The following is a 25,796-nucleotide window of genomic DNA, read 5'->3' as shown; positions in this document are numbered from 1 at the left end:
ATTACTGACGAAGAAAACATTATTTCAGAAATATACGGTAAAAAAATTAAAATTAATGATATTACATTGAAAAAGAAAGTTATATTAGATCTAAAGAATGATGATGTTATGTCTATAAATACCGAAACTTTGAATATCATGGAAGGTGATGAAGTTGAATACTTAAGCATCGATACTGCTGAAGATGACAACGGGGAAAATTTGGATTTTATGTTGCCGACAGAATTTCTGAATAATTTAACACCCAATGGACTTCCAATTTGAATTGCACGTTATTGTTATGAATAAATCTAGTTTAGCATAGTAATTAACAAGTGATATTGAATCAATATAATTTTGTTTTAGAAAACTTGGACGACCAACAAAATTTAATGGTAATATTACCATTTTTCCAATTTTCATATTATCTGATTTTTTTTTATAAAATATATTCTAGAACTTTCAAATTTACAAACGCATCAATTGTTGCCTGTTGAGTAATTTTTCCTAGATTAAAATATGGATTAAAACTATTTCTTACAGAAAATCTGTAATTATTATATTTGCAAGTTGGATGTATTTGTTTTCGACTTAATTTTCTTCATTTTTGGCCTTCATCCTTCACCGCCGTATGGGTAAATTAAAGGATACTTCATCGGATCAGTGTATTTAATAATTTGTGGTATCCTAATTGATTTGTCATATCGAGAATAAATAACAATATCTCGTTCTTCTAGAGGCAATCTATCTTCACCTACAAAAACCATTGTAACTTTATTTAGAGTTGCTTCATTTTATCTATTCTTATCCAAATTTTTATTTCGTTTTATTGACATGGTCACTATACTTGGCTTAGTACCTAATTTTTTTACAACGTTCGATTTCTTCTTGTTCTACTTCGTGCATCATTTTATAAGCTTCCGCGTATGGATTGACTCTCCGGATTAAATGATCAAATTGAGTCAGTAAGTCTTTATCAACATCAGCATTACATTTCAAGTTTTTTCGTTGTGCTGTTGCCATTTCATTATCAAGCACATATAATTGTCTATATTTTCTTACTTCATTTTCGTTTGGGTGTAATGCAAATACATTGTTATAAATCTAACCCAATATTTTAATTACTTGTGGTTCACTACCTGATAATTTAGTACTGAAACTTGCAAATGCAAAAGTATTATTGTATAATCTGACATTTTTTCGAAATTCAATGCTTTTCACATCTTGTCCTGTAGCCACGATATCCAACTAAATTCTTCTAATTTAGTTGGATATCGTGGATTTTCTGGTAATATAACTTGCCCATTGTGATAACAATTAGGTAATTGGTTTTTCAAAAATGAAAATGTTTTGCTTCGCAGATTGTACAAATATTATTCATAGGACCTAAGTAATTTTTAACAATTATATTTTCATTAAATTCTGCGTTAGTAATTCGTCCTATAATATTAAAATCATTTACACAAGATAATTTCTGCTCTGAACGATTAAATAATGGTATTTTTTTAAATTTATTTACGTTAGTGCCCTCTTATTTAGAATTGTGATAATTGCCTATTTCGTTCAATCCTTCATCGTATTTTGCCTTTTTACTACTGCTTATTTCATTATCAATACAGCATTCGCCATACAGCCTTTTTTTTATTGTCTGATTTGAATTATCTTCATTGAAATGTTCATTGCTGATGTCATTATTACTTTATCAGTTTATTCTTATACGATTTATTGATGATGAATTTTTTTCACTCTGTAAGTTTTGCAATTTCTTCTTTTATTCTTGTTATATTTAATTTTTGCTTCTATTTTTTCCCATAACTCGGGTTATTTTTCTTTTAATTTTTTATATGACTCATGCTTACGTAAGGCCTCTTGAATATGTATTTTTTTAATATTCGACTCCGTTGATTTTCTTTTAGTCTTGTTATTTTCTTTTATTGCTTCTACTTTTTTCTTCCATAATTGGGGTTGTTCTTTTTTTAGTTTTTTATATGATTCTCGTTTACATAATGCTTCTTTGGATCGCATTATTTTAATACCAGCCTCAATCAAGTTACCTAATTTTTTATTTCTATGCGTTTTCTTTTTTCCTGTATTCTCTTTCATTTGTATTTCACATGTATCCCATTTATTGATATATTGATTATGAATCTCTTTTAATGAAGATATTGTTCCAAACATCTTTTCTTCTATAGTTTGTGACGGTAAATGATCGGTTTGCCCTACCGTCTCGATCGCTCAGCTACCTGCGGGGGCAGCACCTACCGGCCCGGGTAAGTCGAAAACGAGAACTCGGTCCGAAATGGGAAGGAACGCGCGCGAAGAGAAAAGGACCAGTGGGAGAGCGCCTTCGACACCGGTAACAGCGTGCAGGAGTCCAGGAACACTAACACGAGAGTTATGCAGCTACCCGAAAGTCGCGAATAGCGTGCCCCAACCTAGGAGTACCTTTAGCACCGGTAACGACGTGCGTGCATGTGAACGCTACTAGGAGTGTGAACGTTAAACGGTCGATCGTTCTTTGTTATTGCTGCGAATTCGAGTGGCTAGCTGAGATGCCATCGGAGGCGAGCCACGAGGTAGCTGATAAGTGACAACGCGTAACATCTTAGCTCTCCCCTCACATCTGCGAATATAAGAGAATTGGAAGCGAGCGAGCATGCAAGCGAATAACTCGATCGACTTATTGTAAATGAATTGACGATACGTAAGATTGTCGAGCACACCGTAAATGTAAATGCGCGGGCCAAGTGCGTTGTAGCTTACATGATAAATAACTTAGTCTGTGCATGATTGAAACGTTAATATATTGTTGTTTTTGCTATTAGTAAGTTGGTTGACTGACACCTGTCCTTCCTGCTCCACGGTTAGCTAGTAAAACTTGATTATTTCGATCTCGCCGCGCGAATTCCGGTACAACTGCGTATCGGGCGAAACAAAAAAATTAAAACGGAAGTCACACCCTGTTACATGGCGCCCAACGTAAAATAACCTACAGCGTTTATGATTGTTCAAAACACCGGTTCCACTAGACACTGACCTTGCGCTTAGTCAACCAACGACCCAGGTGGAAATGAAAGTGTTGTTGTGCACACTTTGAACGCATGCCACATAGGAAACAAAGTAAATAGTAATCTAACTCGCGAAGGCCCGCTGCGACGATAATTTGTAAACAGTCCGTGTAAGTGCGTGCGAGTGCGACCGAACGACTCTTTGTAAGTTACCTCGTAATCACCAATAGGTTTTGAAGGTTGTCGAAGAATAACAACATTGTACCCGTTGCCCCAGGGAAAAGACTAACACCAGTAACATTCAAAACGAAATAAACACAACACAAATGTTTTCATTCGCTTTTGTCTCAATATAGTTATATCTTTTGAGTATTGCTAACTGTGATTATTGGTGATTGCGCAGAGATATGCTCGCTATATTAATTTAGAAACTAACCAACACAGACGCGCAAACAAATAGTTAGTGCGCCTGATAGATAAGATTATTGTATTGTGCAATAGCGATCAAAAGAGTGTTTCGGCTAGCGCAATAGTAAATAACTTGTTTTGAGCCTTTCGTTGGCTAGTAGAATCTAAATTTTTGTTTATGAAACATCGAATGTAGCACTCACACTTGCATTGTGCTTCAAGGAAATGTGTAATTCATTAATAAAATTGATCACGGCGATAATAAAACAAAGCGCGATATAATAAATAAAAATAGAATGCACTCAGAAGGAAATTGAAACCTGGGTATTGTCGCTCCAAGACGAGGAAATCACCGAATACTTCGAGCAATTGGAGCTAAGAAAAAACGGGAGGAAGCTGTCGCGAGCAGGACGATTGCAAAATTCGTTGCTAGGCGACTACTCAGCAGCAGATTTCGTCGAAGTTGGCAACCAAAACAGCAATCCAGCAAGAATGGTAGCCCTACGCTCAGAGCTGATTACGTTCATCTGCGCTGAGTATACAACATCTGAAGAAGAAGGAGAGCACCCGTTAATTCAGTTGATGCAAAATGCAGAAGTCATATTGCGGGTACAAGAAACAGATAAATATAGTAGATGTATTAAACAATGGCGGAAACGGTAATAGTAATAAAAATATTACAATAACGGCTAATGATGGCAGCCAGTTTCAACTTCCGCCTACGTTTGTCGTAATGATCCAGGATCTCATCTTCCGGTCCCGAGAGAATGAGAAGAAGCTCGAGCTGCTAGACTCGCTAAGAGTCAACGTATCAAGTCTAACAAAGGTGTTAGACAAGATATATAGTAATTGCAGCAATGTTAAGAGCCAGCTTGATGACTTATCCGCCAGAATAAGTATATTGGAAAATATCGAAAATAGCAATGCATAGCAAGATGTTAGCCATTCAAGTGAATTAAGGCAACAAGAAAACACGCGCAGGAGCGTCGCGTTTCAAGATACTTTCACCTATCATTACGACACGCGACTGCCTCAAAGTACTCTAGCTGGACCCGGATAGAAGCCCACGGGGACCATCGGCAGGATCCCTCGCCGGACGCTCCCTTTCAGACAGGATGGACAGCATCAACTTAATGGAGTTAATGCTGAATTGGATAACCACACGCCGAGCACGTGGTCACCGAACAGACAACAAACCCTTGGTCGACTACAAGGGATGTTGGTCGTATTGTCCGGGGATGGACACTCAAGTCTTCCGGAGAGGGTAACGCGAGTGTGGACACCTTCCTGTCTAGGCTGGACAATGGGACGAACGTTACCGAACTCACAGAGGATGAAATGTTCTTATCAGTATCAGAGCTACTCGTCGGTCCCGCTCTTACCTGGTACGAGGTAATGAAGGAAGAGTGTCTCTCCTACGCTGAATATGAAGCAGACGCACGGGAATGGTTCGGAACCAGCGTACAATAGCAACAGCGACTGATGAGGGAAGTACAAAGTCGGTATCAGGGCCCTGATGAACCGGTCAACGTATATATTACCAACATGATGGCCCTAATGTGTGAGACGACTGAATCCACCGATGGCGAATGAACGCCAATTGGATCTGTTACATGCTAACCTCCTCATCGATATTCAGAGCCAAATGCGTAGAGCGGAAGTAAATTCCATACGCGTTTTGAATACGTTAGCTACGGCGGCGCAGAACACCTGGAACCAAAGAAAGATAGAACGGGTGGTACCTGACCCCCAATCGACTCTGTATCCGGAGTTAGCATACCACCTGCACACCGATAGAAGCAAGGGCCGCAAGAGCAAAGTAGCAGCAATATCCAGTGATAAGCCAGAGATTAGTGATCGGTTAGATCGTATGGAGAAGGTGCTGGAAAAGATAACGCACCAGGTCGTCTATACACCGACGCCATCGGGGGTGACGCCTGGGCCGAATATTGAAGCAGTTGATAGCGACAAGAAAGCTCCTCCAATTGATTTGTTGAACCAAGTGCTATTGTCCCTTAAAGAAGTATCAGGAGGGATGAAGCACAACTTTTTTAGGAGAAACTCGAGCTCGGAGGACCGTACTAAGAAACATGAAGCTCTTCGAAAGCGGGAAAGAGATTTCTCTAAGCCGCTCAAATGTGTAGAATGTGGATTGCTGGGGTATAGTAAAAGATACTGTCCCCAATGTAATAAGGGAAACGAGGAAAGGAGTGGTTAGGAAGGGTTGACCCCACTTCTTCGTCCCTTGAAACGAACCCCGTAAATGGAACCTCGCGGCCCTCTAACTATACGTGTTTAATGGAGCGGCGGTTAACTCGGCATCGTGGGAGTTTGTTCGTCAATAAATTCCTATTTTACTAGCTAATCCACCCCGTTTCAGTGTATTGTATATATATAGTATGTGTATCGTATTTATTCGAAAAAATCTATATGTGTTTTTGAAGTTACTGATTACGATTATAAGGTGAAATTTTGAAAATTTAAAATGGCGGATCCAATAAGGCAGACTTAAAATGTTATAAGTGATCGCATTCGACCGAAAAAATGTGTACATGGGTTTTCAGGGTTGCTGATTACGAATATAAGGTCAGAGTGAGAACATTCAAATGGCGAACCCAATAAGGTGGACCTAAAATATAGCCATACAATGCTATATAGGCTGTTTTAATTTTGTTACGAAACTACAAAAATACTTAACTTCAATCAATGATATCTCGGTGAAAAAAGCCATCTTGGATTAAAAAAATGCATTTCAAAGAGCAATTTTTCTTCCTTTGTGATGCTCTGGCACGTTTTTGAAAGAAAAATTTATTCCAGATGCTATGTAATCTCAAAAATAGCAAAAAACGGTATTTTTTGCACTTTTAGGCTAGGATATCTCGGAAACGTGATGTATAGTGAAATTTCTGAACTCAAATTCGAATTCAACGCATCCAAATTCTTCGGGTATACTATGTCTGATCTTTGGTTCTGAGATTTGTCGGCCTGTGTTATTACTTGGAATGAAATATCAATAACATCAAAACATGCTTTTGAGGCAACTGATTGCTTACTTCCAGACATGAGTGATTAAAAAATCATAATTGGTGGTTAAACAATGGTTGTTTCAGGAGATTTTAAGCAAATATTACCTGCTGTTAAATATGGAAGTCGTATGAATATTATTGAAAATTCTGTTAAATTCAGTTATTTATGGCAACATTTTCAACGTTTAACACTCACTGAAAATTAAAGAGTTTCTAATAATGATATTTTATTCAAAAACTAGTTATTCTATGTGGGTGAAGGAGACCGCTCATTTGAAGTAGAGGGTGAATTAGTAGAAATACCAATTGAATGAATTACTGACGAAGAAAACATTATTTCAGAAATATACGGTAAAAAAATTTAAATTGATGATATTACATTGAAAAAGAAAGTTATATTAGCTCCAAAGAATGATGATATTATGTCTATAAATACCGAAATTTTAAATATCATGGTGATGAAATTGAATACTTAAGCATCGATACTGCTGAAGATGACAACGGGGAAAATTTGGATGTTATGTTGCCGACAGAATTTCTTAATAATTTAACACCCAATGCATTACCCCCGTACAAGGTATTATTGAAAGTATGTGCAATCATAATTCTTTTGAGAAATTTAAATTTACATAAAGATCTCTGTAACGGCACAATATTAACAATAAAAAATTATTGAAATATTCCATTCAAGCTGAAATTGCGAACGGATCAAATATTCGAAAATTGGTTTTTATACCGAGAATTTTTTATCACCATCATAAGAAGATTTTCCATTCAATATGCGGCGAAAACAATTTCCAATTCGATTAGGTTTTGCGATGACTATTCATAAATCTCAAGGACAATCTTATGAAAATGTTGGTGTGTACTTGCCATCTCCACTATTTAGTCATGCACAATTGCATATAGTACGTTCGAGGGCGCGCGATAGACAATTTTTAAAAGTTTTATTGCTTAACAATACAGATATAATTTCTAAAAGTAAAAAAAATTATAAAATTCACACGAAAAACATTGTATTTAATGAAGTAATATAATAAAATATTCATATAACATATAACATTTCAAAATACAACTTAAACGGCAGCAGCATTATATTGCAGCGCTGAAACAAAATATTCGAATGTAACGGCAGCAGCATTGTTTTGCAGCGCTGGATCAAAATATTTGAATGTAAACGGCAGCAGCATTGTATTACAGCGCTGAATGGAAATGTTGGAATGTAAACGGCAGCAGCATGTCATTGCGGCGCTGAGACATGATCCTCGACAAAAATCTCACCACCACATCCAAGCCGTGAGGGTCGGGTAACACATTATTATGGCTAACGCTGTGAGGATATGTTTGTATACATTTTGGAAAGACTGAAGCGGCAATATCATAATTATACCTATGTATGACGATTAATTTATAATGAGATCTGTTTCGTCGAAAGACGAAAGTATTTCCTATATAGTAAAGGGGAAGTATAAGGTTGTAATATAGTCGCGCTTTCTCCTCTCTCCTAATGGCCACGTACTATTTCTTTCTCTGTCTTTTCTCTTCTCCTTTCTCGATATACTTACTCAGCATGCCTAACTACGATCTAACTATATGACTTTTCTTTCTTTCTTACTTAAGGAGAGTAGAGAAGACTATGCGTTTTGGGAGACAGCGCGTTATTAGTTAGTTATGGAGGTCAGGCAGTATAAATCATCGTCCGAACTAATCGCTCGTTTCGATTTCTACATTGGTTAAACAGAATTTCTTTAACTTATTTAATTTGTCAATGTAGTATAGTTAAGCTTAATTAGTTTCAATTAAAATAGTATTTAATAGACGCGTATTTATTCTAGTTTCTAAAGAACTCTTCCAATCAGTTCTCTTTGTTTGAGTCTTGCTATTTTAGCAATCGCCGCGAAACAAACCCTTCTCGAACTCAGGCAACACAAACACAATTTACACAAACACTTATACGTATTATTGGTTGACTAGCCACAAAATAGTTAATCAAGTCCACAGTGACTAAAAGACTATCAATTCATTACGTACATTATATTGGTCGACTAGCCACAAAGTAGTCAATTGACATCACAACACGACGTGTTTCATTTCACATATCATTTTGTCGGTTAGCAACAAATTAACCAATTTCAATTTCTTTTACATTCGACATACGAGGTTTGTCCGGAAAGTATCGGACCTACGTTTATATCTTCGCGTCATAGTGTTCGAGCGACCTTTACCGGACAGAAACGTCAACAGTAAAGCCTCACGAATCTATTGGTTACTTATTGACACCTGCCGGACCTATAGTTCATGCGCAGCGTGTCTTTGTTCACAGTGCCTTTTTCGCGTTCGTCGGATTTTGATATTGTCAAAAATGACTGAAAAACAAGATCAACGAATTTGTATCAAATTTTGCTTTCAACTCGGAAAAACGAGTTCGGAAACTATTGAAATGATGCAAAATGCCTTCGGAAGTGAGTGTATGAGCAAAACACGAATAATAGAGTGGTGTAAACGGTTCAAGAATGGTCGCAATTCTGTCGATAGTGATTCTCGCTCCGGCCGACTTTCGACGACAAAAACCGCAGATAATATTGAGTGGGTGCGACTTGCAATCCAACAAGATCGTCGTATGACTGTCCGAGAACTAGAAGAAGACCTTGGGATACCAAAAACTATCATTTCAGAAATTTTAACCGAAAATTTAGGAATAAAATGCGTGTGTGCGAAATTCATCCCAAAATTGCTCACAGCAGAGCAGAAGAACATTCGCTTAGAAATCGCTCTGGACAATCTGGAAATGGTCAATAATGATGATAATGTGCTTAGAAAATTTATTACAGGTGATGAATCATGGGTTTATGGTTATGATCCTGAAACAAAACAACAATCTTCACAGTGGAATCATTCTGAATCGCCAAGACCAAAAAAAGCACGTCAAAGTCGGAGCAATGTTAAGTCAATGTTGATTGTTTTTTTCGATTGTGAAGGTGTTGTACATCACGAATATGCACTAACAGGTCAGACAATCAATAAAGAATACTACGTTCTAATTTTGAAACGTTTGCGTGATGCAGTAAGAAGAAAACGACCGCACTTTTGGGAAAGTGGTGACTGGCTTCTCCATCACGATAATGCGCCAACGCATTCATCCAATCTTGTGCAGCAGTTTTTGAGCAAACACAATATCGCATTGCTTCGACAACCTTCATACAGTCCCGACATAGCCCCTTGTGACTTTTGGCTGTTTCCAAAACTAAAAAAACCACTCAAAGGACACCGATTCGATGACAAAACAACGGTTGAAAACAATGCGACGAGTGTACTTAAGGCTATCCCTAAAAGTGAGTTCCAGGACTGTTTTGAAAAGTGGAAACATCGATGGAACTGTGTTATTCAGTCAAGTGGGGATTACTTTGAAGGATGCCAGCCACCAGATGATAAAGAATAACGCTAGCACGAAAATATAAAGGTAGGCCCGATACTTTCCGGACAGACCTCGTATATCGATCATATTGGCCTAAACTACGCATTCATTATTTCATATCCTTTCATAAACTACACATACATTCACGAATAATCCTTTCAGACTGAAAAATTTAATGCTAACAAGATCATTAAATAAATATCTTAATAAATTTTTTTAAGGGTTCATAACATCACCATCAATCTTTTATGATCAATTCTAATATTAAGATAATATGGCAATGCCTAATCTACTAATTTATTAATATATCATAAATAAATTTAATAAGGTGCAAGTCGAAATTATGAAGAAAAACTAAATTATTCCAGGAGACGATGTCCAGGTTTCGGTGTAACCTTCAGGTTGACGTGACATCGTCTACGAGGATTAACACCTGGTGGAAGTCGACTGACAAATTATTTATTGCCGATTATTTATATAGTATAAAAAAATTATGATACTTGTGTGATATCCACGGAAAAACCTGAAGTACCGGAGAAAAGGAGGAAAGTTTTTGCCTTTCTCCTTAATATAATATAAGATTAGTATTTATTTTTCTTAAAAAACCGCTTTTTCCTACATACGAAAAATAGATTGCGAAATTGCTGGCTGAAACGAAACAAATCATTACAGCACTTCTTTCATCAGCCGGGATTATTTAAACAATTGATCTACAGATAGATTATTGGTAAATCTAAAACTATGTGACATTTATTGAGTATATATTTTATTTGGATTGTAAATGGTTTAATCGAGAATACATTTATTACTAGGTAATATGTCTTAGCACGTTATTTTTTTCGTAGGTGAAAAAATTAAGTATGGCAGATTTTATTCTTAATTTATTGTAAATCGATGTTGATGTGACTACTCATCTCATTACCAGAAAAAATTGAATTGGCTGCGTAAAAAAATAAAATAAAACAATTGAGTTGAGCAAAATTGATTCCACGGCTTCACATACAACAGTAAAAACTTTAGCTCGCTCAGCCAACGCTGTATCATCAACCCCTCCGGGGTTAGAGATTCTCCCTTGGTGCAATGGGGCCGGATATCTTAATGCCTACACATGTGGCGTAGCACACACACCCGCACAAGATGGCTCAACGTCCGTCGCGATGGAAGCACGCCGAGATTTCTGCGTCGCCATCGAAGAGATAACATAAGACCGGACGGCAAAATGCATGTGCAGCGCAACACACACACTCCCGCCGGGAATCTCCTGACGTCCACCACTGGGAAATGCTGCCATCCCCAGGTCCGCCCGTAAGAAGGTGAATAAGGCCGGCGGCAAAAGGGCTAGTACGCGCGGTGCCATAAAAGAACAAAAAGGTTCGGCAGAAAAACAAACGACTTTCTCCACGTCGCACTTCTCTCTCACACTCGTTGAGAAAATGCCTCTCTCGCTGCTCGCGCACGTGAGGAAAACTTGCGCGTGTCTCTCTCTCTCACTCTCTCTCTCTCTCGCCAGCTCCTTCACTTATCTAGCGCGCCAGCTGTTGAGAAAAAGGTTTACTAGGAATACAATTCGTATGGATACATAATAATGCGAATTAAGGCCGGAGAAAGAGACATAACGAGTAGCGATCACACTCGTTATAATCTGAAAGTAAATTACGACTGCTGGTAGCGTTATAAGATTTTTTTTCTCATCTAAACCAAAAGTAAAAAAATTCTCTATACCAATCGAATGCTCTTAATTTTCTCTTTTGGTTAGTATCACTTTTCAGTTATCTATGAAAACATTGTTAAAATTAATTTTTCAATATTTTCCATAATAAATTTTATAGATACTGGTATATAGCATTAACTGAAAAATATGCCATAGTAATTCCTTTCAATCTTTTCATATGATTGAATTGTATGACCATCAACCTAAAAATAACTATAGCGCATGGATATATATGTTTATGCATCTGTATCTATAAATGTTATTATGGAAAATATTGAAAAATTAACTATGACAATGTTCTTAAAGCAAATAATTAAAATGTGATGATACCATTTTAAAAATAAAATCAAAATCATTCAATTAACATAGGCAAATTTTGTTTACTTTTAGATTAGAGATATAATAAAATAATTTTATACAGCTATTAGTTCTTGTAATTTAATTTAACTACTTTCAAACGGTGAGGAGAAAATTATTTACGAAGACATAATTATTTACAAATAAAGAGCATTGTTAAACCTATACGCTGGTATATATTTTTTTATTAATTTTTCAAACTTAATAAAATTAATTTATTATACATTACTTAATACAATTAATTTTTTTATTACTTTTGGTACTATAACGGGGTTTCTGCTCAGCTTCGCCTGGACAGGAACAGTTATATAATATATAAGTCGCGGGAAATAAATTAGGTTGCTCTCCAGAGCAGCACGGTGCTCCTGCACCGGGTGTCCTGGGTCCAGCAGCTCAGTTGCCTCCTTTTCGGTCAGAAAGCTTGGCCCGCGGAGAGTGTCGTAGGCTACGCGTGAAGATGCGCGACGGCCAAAGAGAGAGATTCGCGCGTGTACAGTCGCATACACAATTGCAATTCAAGGAACAGGGAGTCGGCGGACAATAAGCACTCGAATATAATTAAAAGTAGAGGCGTATAAATTTTAATTAGCAACAAAGGAATACATAGTATCGAAACGCGTCGATATAAACAATGTTAATCGCAACGCAACAACTCGCAATAGTTTGACAGTGAAGCGAACGGAACTGCACACGCGCTACGCGGTTAAGGTCGCGCAAGCACTCGCTCTGTTGTGAGTTGTGCACAATGGCGACAGCGAACCGGCGCGCACCGTTCGAACGAGGAAGCGACAGCGTTTAACCTCGTCGAAGCAAGTAACAGCGAAATCGCCTCGCAGGAGCCGGGTGTTCGCGAACGGCAAACCGCACTTATTCGTTTCGGGTACGACGAATATATAGAAGCGACAGCACGTTCGCGGAGAGAGAGGAATTGCCGGTACCAACCGTGGCCGCGGCGCAACGTGTACAAAGAAAAGGCGAGCGTAAATGCGCGGCTTAGTTAACGCAAAAAGGGAGAGAGCGGTATAGAGAGAGAAGCCAGGTACTAGATCTGGTACTTACAGTATAGCCGCTTGTACGCCTACTCTAACCCGCAAACCGAGGGCACACGATAGCGGGCTCGCTTCTGCTGCGTATTCACTTCCGCTGGTCGGCTGACTCGCAATAACGCCTCTCTTCTTTTGTATGCAGCGTACGTAGGCGCGTGTAAGGCTGGATGTCCGCGGTAGGCCTCGGCTCGCCAGAAGGAAGTCGAAGAATGCTCCTGACGACTCGCGCGAGGAACGTTAACCCGTCGATCGTCGAAAGCGGACTATATCAATTTTCGAAACTCTCTCTCTCTCCTCGCAAGGAAGCGTCTCTCCGCGAGGTCCGCGCCGCGAGTCGATATCGATTATCGTACGCAAGTCACGTCGCTTACCAGTTCGCTGACGTCCGTAATGCTGTAACTATTCAAACAATATGGTAATTTATAATGATTATTAAATATATTAGTTACTGGCTTCTTGGGGAGAGAGAGATATAACGAATCGTTTGTATATTCGTTATAGTACAAAATTAACGGAGCTTGTGATATCCTACTGAACGAAGAGAGAGAAAAAGAGAGAGAGAGAAAGAGAGAAACAATAGTTATGGCGAATGTGAAATAAAAAGAGAGTACATAAAAAAGTAGCAGAACAGCGATAGTAATAGAGTGCAGCATGATTATCCGTTGAAAAAATAGACTCGAGTAGTTCGGAAGGAACATGAATTTTATTAAGAGTTACGTACTTACATTATTTCATTCAGTATTTCTCTTTTTTTATCTTCCAATAAAATAGTCCTATTAATAAAATAAAAATTATTGTGAGCATTTATGTCACGAAAAATCTTGCACTTTCAAATAAACAAACAACTAGAGTACTAAAGTGTGCATATAGACGGAGTAATATACTAGAAAGGTTATAATATCATTGGAAAATCAAAACAATTATGACAGGAATTTATTGTTGGATATTGACGTACAAAATAAACTTTGTTTTCGAAACTTTGATGGTTATAGCTTTGCTCCAACAAATCTAATGGGTTGGAGATCCTCGAAATTCTCAAAAAGACATTAATATATAAATTTATGTTTATAAAAATCTTATTCTAGTCATAATTCTGTTGTTTTAATATTTAATTAAATTTATAAAACCCGTTTAACAGTATGATTTAAAATTACAGATATAAGTGTGAAAAAAATGAAGTACCAATAACAATTGCAAATGGATCAACTTTGCCATTGGTTGAACGACCAAATGATGAAGAAGCGGCTCTATATGATCCATTCGAACACCGCAAGCTCGCTCATCCTACCAGCGATTTGGATACATTAATACATCTGCTTAAGGGAAGTCTGGGATCTGGCATTCTTGCTATGCCGATCGCTTTTAAGAGTTCCGGTCTATATTTTGGACTTTTTGCTACTTTTTTTATTGGAGCAGTCTGCACATATTGTGTACATATTTTAGTCAAATGTGCGCATATATTATGTAAGCGGACGCAGACACCTAGTCTTGGTTTTGCAGAAGTCGCTGAGGCAGCTTTTCTGGTCGGACCTGAATCCATTCAAAAATATGCCAGGCTAGCCAAGTAAGTTATTTTTAGTATATTATAAGTCGTATAATTAATGTTATCTTTCTTATAACTATTTTACGTTCTCTACATTTTTAAGATTACTAAGTATGCATGCACCGATATATTATAGAAAAATCTATTTCGTTAAAAATGTAAGGAACTGCTAATTTTTATATATCTCGAATATCATCTTATCTCTCAATAACAAAAATGTAAAGCGTGCATCTTTAATTTTTGTTATATTATAACAGGGATTTAGCCCAGTTTACCTCGTGAATATAAAAAAAATAATAAATAGGAAATGATCGAACAAACGAAGTCTAAAACTTCCTGGACGTAGTCGTCCTCTCAGGTGCTCATCACGCCGGTGACAGGACGGCCGGATCAGCGCAGGTTCGTAGTGTTGGCTAAGGAGCGCGAAAGTCGGAAATTTGAAAGCGGTTGTCGGCGCGAGAAGGTAGGGTGTTCGAATAAAGCAGCGGGATACAATTACGTTGAAACGTTTACAAAAAAAGGAATCTTTAATCACGAAAAAGTAAACACAGACGGTCGGAAGGAGAGAGAGAGCACGCTGAGTGAACGAATAGAGAGAGACAGAGAGAGAGAGAGCAAATCATAAAGCCGGTACTTTCAATGCAGGTGCCTAAACTCTAGGTACGCCGACGACTTTTACTGTTTGCGTTGACGCGTGCACCGCGCAACTTTGTCTCTTTCAGTAGAGGTCCCTAGCACAACGGCAGACCGATTCTCCATACCACCGGCCGAAGCCCACTTGTCCGAATCGTCCGCAGAGACAGGCGACGTCGCAATTCCTTCCTCAATGGAGACACACACTTCAGGGGCGAAGAAAAAGGGCAGCAGGACACAGCCAAGGTCTAACAGAAAAAGGCAGTCGAAAAATTTTCTGTCCGAAAAGACTCTGTCTACTCACTCGCGTGCCTAAACAGCTACTGCTCGCGCCATGGGCTCAACTACGTGATTCCGTTTAATGAGCCAATCAGTGCGCGCGGTCACTTGCTAAGGCGCGACTATGTTTCTCTCTCTTTCTCTCCGTGCCTTGCTGTCGCGCACGGAAGTATCCCTGCGTATTCGCATCTCTCTCTCACCTCACTTACCTTATATCAGAACAGAAGTGTAACTACATATATAAATATTGTGACGGTAAACGTCATATTAGCGCTAATTTTCTAACCTAATTGCTGTCTGCGGGGGCAGCACTTGCCGGCAGACGAAAAATGTAATGACGGAATTCGGCACGCGAGCAGACGGAACGCGCGCGATTGAAAATGAACCAGTGAGGGACTAACCATCATCACGTTCGCCCGTGATTACGACGCCAGTGACCGCTGTTACCGAGTTGTCCGGAGTGCTGACCTGAGCCAGTAGAAGCGGTGCCATTGCCTGTGAGGCCGAACGTCGGCGAGCGAGGTGTTTCGCCATCGAGGGCGAAACCACGTGTGAGCGCGTTCGCTACCCGCGAGTAACGAAAAATAGACTTTTCCCGCAGTGAGCGTGCGAATCATATTTCTCGCCTCCGTACGTCTGCTAAATAAAGGTAAGCTGTCCAGCTTAATTTCGCGGTCGCGATTCAATTGTTACTCAACTAATCACTCGAAGCGAAACGTGCATGTAATAGCTCTACAGATAAAGAGCAGCGAGCGTCCCGACACTGCATGTCGTTGTCGAGCGAGCGCCGATGTAAACATAAACACGCGGGCCGTTTCTAATGTAGCATTTGAAAGATAATAAAAGTTTTCGTACATGATATTTACAGTAATTTCGGAGCGTTCTTTTCGTATTTGTAGTTAGTTGGTTGACTGACACCTGTTTCCCCTTGCTCTCCGACTCCCGTATTAAACATAGATAATTACGAGCGCTCTTCAATACGATTGCGCGAATAGAAAATAATTAAACGGTGACTACCCCGTTACATGGCGCCCAACGCAAAAGAACCTACGGTGTTTCTGATTGTTCAAAATACCGGTTCTTAATAGTGACCTTGCGCTCAGTCAACCAGCGACTTAGGTGGCAATCAAGTGTTGTTGTGCACACTTGATATTGAGAGCCAAAATAGTAAACATAGCCTGTTAGTTAGCTTGCGAAGGCCCGTCGTGGCGTAAAATTGTAAATAATAACTGTAAGCGCGTGCGAGTGCGACCGAACGATTCTTAGAAGCGTAAACACCAATAAATTTTGAAAGTTGCCGCAAATCAATAATATTGTATCCGCTGGCCCGGGGAAAGCTAACACCGGCAACTTTCAAACAAAATTAACTCAAATTGAGAATTTTATTTGATACCGTGTTGTCTCAAAGTAAATGTTTTTCAATATTATTAGCTGCGGCTATTGGTGACTACTCGCAACGCTCGTTAAAATATTTTAGATACTAACCAAAACAGCCGCGCTAACAAACAGTTAGTGCGTCTGATAGGCAGGATCATTATATTGCGTAATAACGAGCGAAGAGTTTTTCGGCAAATACGTTGTTAAACGCCCTTGATTGAGCCTACTGTCGGCTAATAAAATTTTTTACTTACGTCCGATTTTTAGTACAGCACTCGCATTCGCACCACGCGTAACAAGCGTGTAAATTTCGCATGAAACAAGCCGCAAGACAACTAACAGAGAAAAATGGACCGCACTCAAACAGAAATAGAAAACTGGTTGTTGACGCTCCAGGAGGAGGAAATCGATGAGTACCTCGAACACCTGGAGCTCAAAACAAACGGGACCAAGCTCTCGAGAGCTGGACGTCTGCAAAGCTGGTTGCTTGGAGACTACTCCGCGATGGATTTCGCGGAAGTCAACAACCGGCCCAGCAATCCGGCAAAAAGGGTAGCCTTACGCTCGGACCTAATAGTATCCCTATTTGCGGAACATACAGCATCCGAGCAAGAGGGAGAACACCCGCTAGCCCAGCTGATGCAGAGCGCGGAAGTAATATCGCGAGTACAGAAAACCGCTATAAACATCGCGAATGTCCTGGACAACGGCGAGAAGACAAACAGTAATAATTGTATTACTATAACGGCTGATAATGGCAGCCAGTTCAAACTCCCGCCGGCATTCGCGGTGATGATCCAAGACCTGATTTTCCGGTCCAGAGAAAATGAGAAGAAACTAGAACTGCTAGGCGCACTGAGCGTAAATGTGTCGAGCCTAACAAAAGTGTTAGACGAGATTTACAGCAACTGCTACAATGTAAAGGACCTACTAAATGACCTGTCTGCCAGGATGAACGCATTAGAAAACGCCGAAAACAGGAATATACGGCAAGACAATGCGAATAGTTCCCACGAAGCACTGCAACAGGAGAACACGCGTAGGAGCGTAGCATTCCAGGACACGTTGATGTCACATTAGGAGACTAGGCTGCCCCAGAGCACTCCAGCTGGACCCGGACAGAGGCCCACGGAGGCCACCGGCAGGACCCCCCCGCCGGACGCTCCCTTTCGGAGAGGGTGGACAGCATCAACTCAATGGAGTTAATGCTGAAGTGGATAACCACCCGCCGAGCACGTGGTCATCCCAACAGACATCAAACCCGTGGTCGACAACAAGGGACGTCGGTCGCATTGTCCGAGGATGGAAACTGAAGTTTTCAGGAGAGGGCAATGCGACTATTGACACCTTCCTGTCTAGGCTGGACAACTCGAGGAGTAGCGCAGGACTCACGGAAGACGAGATGCTCCTAGCCGTATCCGAGCTACTCGTCGGTCCTGCCCTCACATGGTACGAGGCAATGAGGGATGAATGGCTCTCCTACGCGGATTTTGAGGCAGACGCGAGAGCATGGTTTGGGACCAGCGTGCAGCAACAGCAGCGTTTAATGAGAAAGGTTCAGAGCCGATATCAGGGCTCAGACGAACCAGTAAACGTCTACGTCGCTAATATGATGGGCCTGATGTGAATCGGCTGAACCCCAATATGACGCACGATAATCAACTGGACCTGCTGCACGCCAACCTTCTCCCGGACATTCAGGGCCAAATACGGAGGTCGGAAGTGGACTCCATACGGACCCTGAACGTACTGGCCACGGCGGCCCAGAATAGCTTGCATCAGCGAAGGGTAGAACGGGTGGTACCGAACCCTCAGTCAACTCTGTACCCGGAGTTAGCGTACCACCCCCGCGCCTACGCGAGCAAGGGCCGTAAGGGCAAGGTAGCAACCATGTCCGGCGACAAACCGGAGATCAATGACAGATTGGACCGCATGGAGAAGGTACTCAAGAAGGTGACGTACCAGGTCGTCTACACGCCGACGCCCTCGGGGGCGAAACCTAATCCGAGCCTGGAGGCGGTCGACGGCGAGAAGAAGGCCCCATCCACCGATATAATGAGCCAAGTGTGCTGCTGTCTCTCAAGGAGATATCGGAGGGGATAAAGAAAAATAACGCCTGCAAACACCTGACCTCCGAGGACCTAAGAAGCCGGAGACCCCTCACAGACGAGACAGGGACTTCTCCAAGCCACTCAAATGCATCGAGTGTGGATTACTGGGATACAGCAGAAAGTACTGTCCTCAATGCAATAAGGAAAACGAGGAAAGGAGTGGTTAGGTGGGGGTGATCCCACTCCTTCGTCCCCTATACCAAACCCCGTAAACAAGATCTCGCGGCCTTCGTCAACGCAGTCAGCGCCGATAGTTGTGAGCGTGTTGAGCAACGAGAGCGAGAACTCACCTGGTGGCGCCAACGATGAACGCGGCGGTCGAGTGAACACGGAGAGAGGGGGTATTGACGTTAGTAAAGCCCAAGACCCTAGACCGGCCGAGGTCGTGGCGACTGGATCGCACACGCCCTCGGGGGCGCGGGTAACGGCAGATAAACCGTCAAAGGGTAACCCTATGGAAACTCCGGTCATCCAAACCGAGGTGGTTCGAGCGACAAGTGACGTCACTCTACCACGCGAGAGCACAGTGGCTAGCGCTATGGTGTGCAAAGAGCAGGGCTGTGGAGCCGCTGAATCTCTTTCCCAATATTCCGCTAGTAACGGCAAAATAGGCGCTAGTAACGGCAGATAAACCGTCAAGCTATACTCCCAAAGGACCTCCGATAGTCTGAACCGAGGTGGTTCGAACGAATGTGGACGTCACTTTATCACGCGAGAGCACAGTAGCTAGCGCTATAGTATGCCAAGAGCATGACTATGGAGTCGCTGAAACAATTTCGGTATATTCCCCGGAACAGGAGACGCGCTGGTGGCTACCGGTGAAAATAGGAGACTTCCAGATATGGGCTCTCTATGATCCGGGAGCTTCCACCACAGCAATGGGTAGTAATGCTCTACAAATGGCATCTGTGCTAGGCATCAGGTTAGACACCACCCACGCGGGTACGGCAGGACCACCTGATCGTCGTAAATTGACGATCGTTGGCTATGCCAGGTTGACGTTCACTGTAGGGGAGATGACGATGCCGACGAGGGTAGCTATCCTCCCAACCTTCGTCGAGGAATGTATCCTAGGAGTGAATTTTGTCAGATTGTTTAGAACGGTACTTGACCCCGACGATAATACGTTGCTGTTCAAGGAATCACAAACCAAGATGAAGCTAGAGGTAGCTAGCTTGAAAGCTGGTCCGAGATTAGCTACGATCGGACTAGCCGAATTGACAGCCTCTCAACAGGCGATATTGCAGAGGACCATCGGCGAGGCCTTATCGCAGGCCCCCGTGGGCTTGGGATGTGCGGCAGGCATTGAACACGAGATTCGAGTCGGTGATACGAAACCGATCAAACAGCGCTACTATCCGATATCACACAAGGTCGAGCAAGAAATGTATAGACTGATAAGGGAGATGTTAGACCAAGGGGTGATCGAGCCAGCGAACAGTGGAATGTCGAGTCCAGTGGTTATGATACGCAAGAAAGATGGCTCGTATCGATTTTGTATAGACTTCAGGAAGGTCAACAAGGTCACTGAGCCAAATGCGTACCTCCTACCGTTTACGCAAGATATATTGAGGCGCTTACGAAACGCGCGCTATATCTCCACACTCGACCTCAGTAGCGCGTATCACCAAATACCACTCAAGACCGAATCTCGACCTATCACTGCCTTTACCGTGCCCGGACTGGGACATTTCCAGTTCCTGCGAATGCCATTCGGTCTCTCGTACGCCGGCGCCACCTTCCAACGGTTGATAGATAGCGTGATCGGACCCGAGCTTGGCAATTTCGCCTTCGCCTATTTGGACGATATCATCATAGTATCATCCAAATTCGAAGATCACCTACAACATCTTAAAACCGTGTTGGATAGGTTGTGTAGAGCTGGCCTCTCGATGAATCGAGAGAAGAGCGTCTTCTGCAAGCCTGAGGCCAAATACCTGGGTTTGTTGATTAACCGCGAGGGTATCAGGCCCGATCCTGAAAAGGTACGCTCTATCGTGGAGTACCCACGACCAGGAAACGTGCGACAGCTGGGCACCTTCCTGGGGGTTGCTTCATGGTACCGCCGATTCTTGAGTGACTTCGCCACACATGCTTAACCGTTAACGAAATTGACGGGGAAAAAGAGCGAATATGTGTGGGGACCAGACCAAGAACAAGCCTTCGACAAACTTAAGGCACTCATGATATCCGCACCGTGCCTCGGGTTACCGGAACCCGACGGGCAGTACGTGCTGGAAACGGATGCTAGCGTTACGGGAATCGGCGCCGTCCTGATTCCAAGAGTAGGAGACGGAGACCGGATCATCGAGTACGCTAGCAGAGTCCTTAACCCGGCAGAGCAAAATTACTCTGCCACGGAGCGCGAGTGTTTGGCGGTCGTATGGACTATACAGAAATTCCGCCCATACATAGAGGCGTATCGATTCAGAGTGGTAACAGATCATAACAGTCTGAAATGGCTGTACAACCTGAAGAACCTGATAGAACGTCTAGCCCAATGGGCCTTACAACTCCAAGGTCATACTTTCGAGATCGAGTATCGAAAGGGAGCCGACAACGTATTACCCGATGCGTTGTCGCGCGCTTTTGAGCCCACAAAGGCTGAGGTTAGTGCATTGGACCAGCCGAAGCCAGGTGACAAAGCCTGGTACGCGGAACAGTTCAGACGTATCGAGGACAATCCAGCAGACTACCTAGATTGGAAAGTAGTTGGCAAAGTGATGTATTACCAAAAGCCGAGCTGCGACTACCAACTACGAGCTGCTGCAGCCACCGGAAGACCGCAAGTCGGTCCTGTTCGAGAGCCACGACCTTGAGACTGCGGGACATTTTGGACGCGAGAAGACCTTCGCCCGCGTCGCCCATTCCTACTATTGGCCAGGGATGTACGTGGACGTATAGGATTACATCCAAAAGTGTCGGGCGGGCTCATGCAGGATCGGATGTTGTCCACGCTTTGACAAGTGGTAGCGGACGACATCGCCGGACCCTTTCCGAGGAGCCCTCGAGGGCACGAATACGTGTTGGTATTCATCGACTTATTCACACGATGGGTCGAGTGCATACCTATACGTAGTGCTAACGGCAAGACGATCGCGAAGGAACTCCGGGAACGAGTAATCCTGCGCTTCGGTGCGCCTAAGGTCTTCCTATCCGATAATGGCCCCGAGTTCCGCAACTAGCTGGTAGACGGGTACCTGAGAGGCCAAGAGGTAAACCGGACTTTTACGCCGACCTATACCCCACAGACTAACTTTACGGAAAGAGTGAAAAGAACTTTAAAGACAATGATAACCTCGTACCTGCGGGGAAATCACAAAGAATGGAACCGATTGTTACCTGAACTCGCGTTCGCGTTGAACATTGCTGTCCAGAGTTCCACGGGAACCAGTCCTACCATGCTCAATTACGTTAGGCAACCGGAAGCCTCGAACACCCTTCGGAGACAAATGGACGAGCTTGCAGCCAGAGAGGAAGATTTCTCCGAACCGGACAATGGAACGAGCATATGAAAAACCACCGATTCGTTATCCAGCAAGCTCAGGAAATGGCTTCGGACGAGTCCCGGAGATAGGCGAGGTATTATAACGCCAAGCGCAGGGCCCACAGGTTTAAGGAAGGGGACTGGTTGTGGAAGAAGAATCGCGTGCTGTCCTATGCGGCGCAGGGCATTTCCGCGAAGTTAGCACCCAAGTTCATAGGTCCCTTTATCGTCACGAAGGTACTTGGTGCCAACTCGTATCGCCTTGCCAATCAACAGGAAGAGGTCACGGAGTTAATACACGCCAAAGACCTCAAACCCTACTATGGGCAAGATGACGATTTACCGGAAGATGGGACCCGACGACGAGATGACGACGAGACCTCTACCACCGAGGGAACCGAGGCCATGAGCGTCCCGCCTAATGCGAGCGATACGACGATACGCTGAAACGGGCGCGCCGACATTGCGAACAACACACTCCGGAATAATGACGCGACAACTCCGAGCTCACCTCGTCATACCCATCCCAATCACCCCGACCAAATCCCAATAAACACCTCTTCGACTAACGCAACGAAGCGCCCGCGGGGGAGACCTCGCAAATACGCGCTAACCACACACACTACACCACATCGACAGAATACACGGGCTCCCCCTCCTATCGTCGGGAAAAGGAAGAGGGGTAGACCATCGAGAACGCCAACCGTGGATGCATGAGACCCAGCAAACGAAGGACCTGGGAGACCGACGCCAAGGACCCCACCTTCTACCCCGGCGACGAAGACCCTGGGCAGCCGGACAGGCGCCCACCTTCGATACCCGAGGAAAATATTCTAGGATACTGATTTAGTGTATGTGTGGCGTTCATACTTTTCCGCTTTGAGGGTGACGCAGCATAATCAATCATTACCACCCCTCTCTCTGGGCGCCAATAGGTTGGCATAGCCCACTGTCTTTCACTCCTTCGCTTTCAAACATTATTGGAGATCCGGAAGTCAAGTTTGCTGCGACATCCCTGACGCACACAGCGAGTCGGAACCTTTTTAATCTAAGGCGGCGACCTCCTCGAAAGGAGTACCGATCTTTTCACGGTTCGACGCTCAAGGAGAGCGGAACTAAAGGCTTGACCCTCGGTTTGGGCGCGACGGGACTCTAGTTGCCCCAACGTCTACTGCGTCGGAAGCACGCAGCATACAAATCTTACGAGATTTGCTTGACCTGGTACCACTACCCCGCAGAGGCCAACCCAAGTTGGGATGTCAGAAAAGAGACTCAGCCAGGACAGCCAGAGGAAGATTCCTAAGACGATCAACCAACTAAGCCTCCCCTCCTAGGCTCGTGTTCGAAAAACAACCCACCCTGCGTACCTGTATTAAGGGATTTCTCCCACGACTCACAGGTTCATCGCTTCGACGTACCAAGGCACGTCTTCCCATTGCGTTTCGGTCATCCCCGCTCAAGCTGGTGGGTATCCGTCATTCGAAAGGTTGTTGTTACCCCGTTTTGTCCCAAAGTCAGATCTCGCTTTCTAAAGAATGGTTTTTATGACTTGGCTGATACTGATATTTGCTCTTTCGATTTAGTTTTTGACTGTTATGTCAGGGCGGGGTCTCGTCTAGCCGACAAGGCGACTCCCCAGGCAGTTTTCAGTATTCTTGCCGGTCATGACACGCATTCGGTTCTAAACTTCATCGATGGGTTAAATGGGGTAATTCGCGTTCAAGTATTCGAGCTTCAGAATTTAGTTCTGAAGTTGATGTTCAAAAATTATCGTTCAAAAATTTCAGCTTTATAAGCTTGTCTGGGTTCAAAAATTAGGTTATTGTGAGAGTTTTTGTCCTTTGGTTAGGGACCTTGTAAGAGGCGGCGTCTTTCTACCATAGTTCGTGACTATTTTTCTGCGCATTCTCTTTGTTATAGGTGCTCCCTCTCTGGGCTCTATGACTTTTCTAGCAAAGTCTTCAAAGACTTTGTAGATTTTCCTGCTAGATACTAGGGCCGTTTCCGGGCAAGGCCATGTATGACCCTCCTCTTCCACGGCCTCTATTAATGGCTTCCTTAGTTCCCTTATATCTTCGCAGTTAAAGAGAATATGACTTTCGCTTTCTATTTCTCCACAGCTACACAGTTGGTCTTCGCATAATCCTCTCTTGTGGAGGTATGACTTAAAAGCGCCATGTCCAGTCATAAACTGGACTGTGTAGTGATTAGGATTTAGCCACCTCTTCTTTAATCTATCCTTGATTACTGGGAAGTAGCAGTACGTTCTCCTGTCATTTGTGGCTGACTGCCATCTCTCCTGCCAAACCCTTTCGATTTCATCGTTGATGAGTTGTATGGCTTTCGAGATTTTTAGTCTGCCTGATCGAAGTTCCTCCGATTTAATTCGGATGCCGTGCATTTTAATCGATTTCTCTTTCCTGATGCAGTACTTTGCAACTCTCGCGTCAAGCTCTAGAGCTATCGGTCGGGAGGCTGCAAGTACATGTGCCGCTTCATGAGAGATCGATTTGTAGGCTTTGAGTGTTTTGCAAAGAACGGATCGCTGCAATCTTTCTAACGCAGATTGCTGTTTGATGTTGGTCCTTTGCCACCAGCCCGCAGCGGCATATGTAATTTTCGATAGTAGGAAGCCATTATATATCTTTTTCATGGAATTGAATTTTAGGCCCCAGTTCGCTTATGCAACTTTACTTAGCTCGAAATAGGTGTTATTACAGTCTTGAACCACGTTTCTAATATGTTCTTCCAATTGGAAGCCCTTCGAGATCGTGATTCCTAGGTACTTGACTGTTTTGTGCGTTCTAATGTTGTCTTTCCCAATTTTGACTGTAGGGTTCCTATTCTCGCTTAGTTGGCGTTTTAGCCATATTAGTGCTGACTTTTCTACTGCTAATTTCATTTTGTCAGATTTGCACCAGTCTGTCATTATATTAATGATTTCTTGGGCTTGTCTTTCAAAATCAATGCGTGTCTTTGCCTTAATGATGGGAAGCACATCGTCTGCGTAGGCTAGTACTTCGTATCCTGCGTCTCTGATTGCCCGGAGTGGTTTGTCAAAGATGACGTTCCAACCTACCGGTCCAAATACTGAACCCTGAGGGCATCCCTTCGTTACTGTTTTCAGTGTTTCTTCGAAGTGAGCATATATGCCCACTTCTCGATCACTGAAGTAACTCTGAAGGAGTTTGTAGATGTTCCTCGGGCAGTTTCTTTCTTTCAAATGGGAGAGCAGGCTTGGCCACCATAAGGCATCGAATGCTCCTGAGACGTCCAGTGGAATAGCGGCTACGTACTTTGTCGACGGATCAGATTCTGCCTCTTCTACTATTTCATATAGTCTTCTGATGGCATCCTCTGTGGATCTGTTTGCCTTAAAGCCAAATTGATCCTCCGAAGACCAGTCCGAGCTGTTA

The 25,796-nt window shown here is 42.8% G+C and overlaps 1 protein-coding gene across 3 annotated transcripts in view; it reads left to right on the top strand.

Moving 5' to 3' along the window:
* The window catches only part of LOC131671488 (proton-coupled amino acid transporter-like protein CG1139), a 395,099-nt gene that overhangs the window by 185,376 nt on the left and 183,927 nt on the right, over positions 1–25,796 (top strand). For all 3 annotated transcript variants that reach the window (XM_058947948.1, XM_058947957.1, XM_058947966.1), the window contains exon 3: positions 14,107–14,514. In XM_058947948.1, coding sequence (XP_058803931.1) covers positions 14,107–14,514 — 408 coding nt within the window. The remainder of the gene's footprint in view (positions 1–14,106; positions 14,515–25,796) is intronic.

Source organism: Phymastichus coffea, unplaced genomic scaffold (genome assembly GCF_024137745.1).
Source record: "Phymastichus coffea isolate CEN01 unplaced genomic scaffold, Cenicafe_Pcof_1.1 PCOF00009, whole genome shotgun sequence".
Classification (NCBI taxonomy): domain Eukaryota; kingdom Metazoa; phylum Arthropoda; class Insecta; order Hymenoptera; family Eulophidae; genus Phymastichus; species Phymastichus coffea.
Note: the sequence above shows the minus strand (reverse complement) of the source record. Positions and strands in the feature narration are given on the sequence as shown.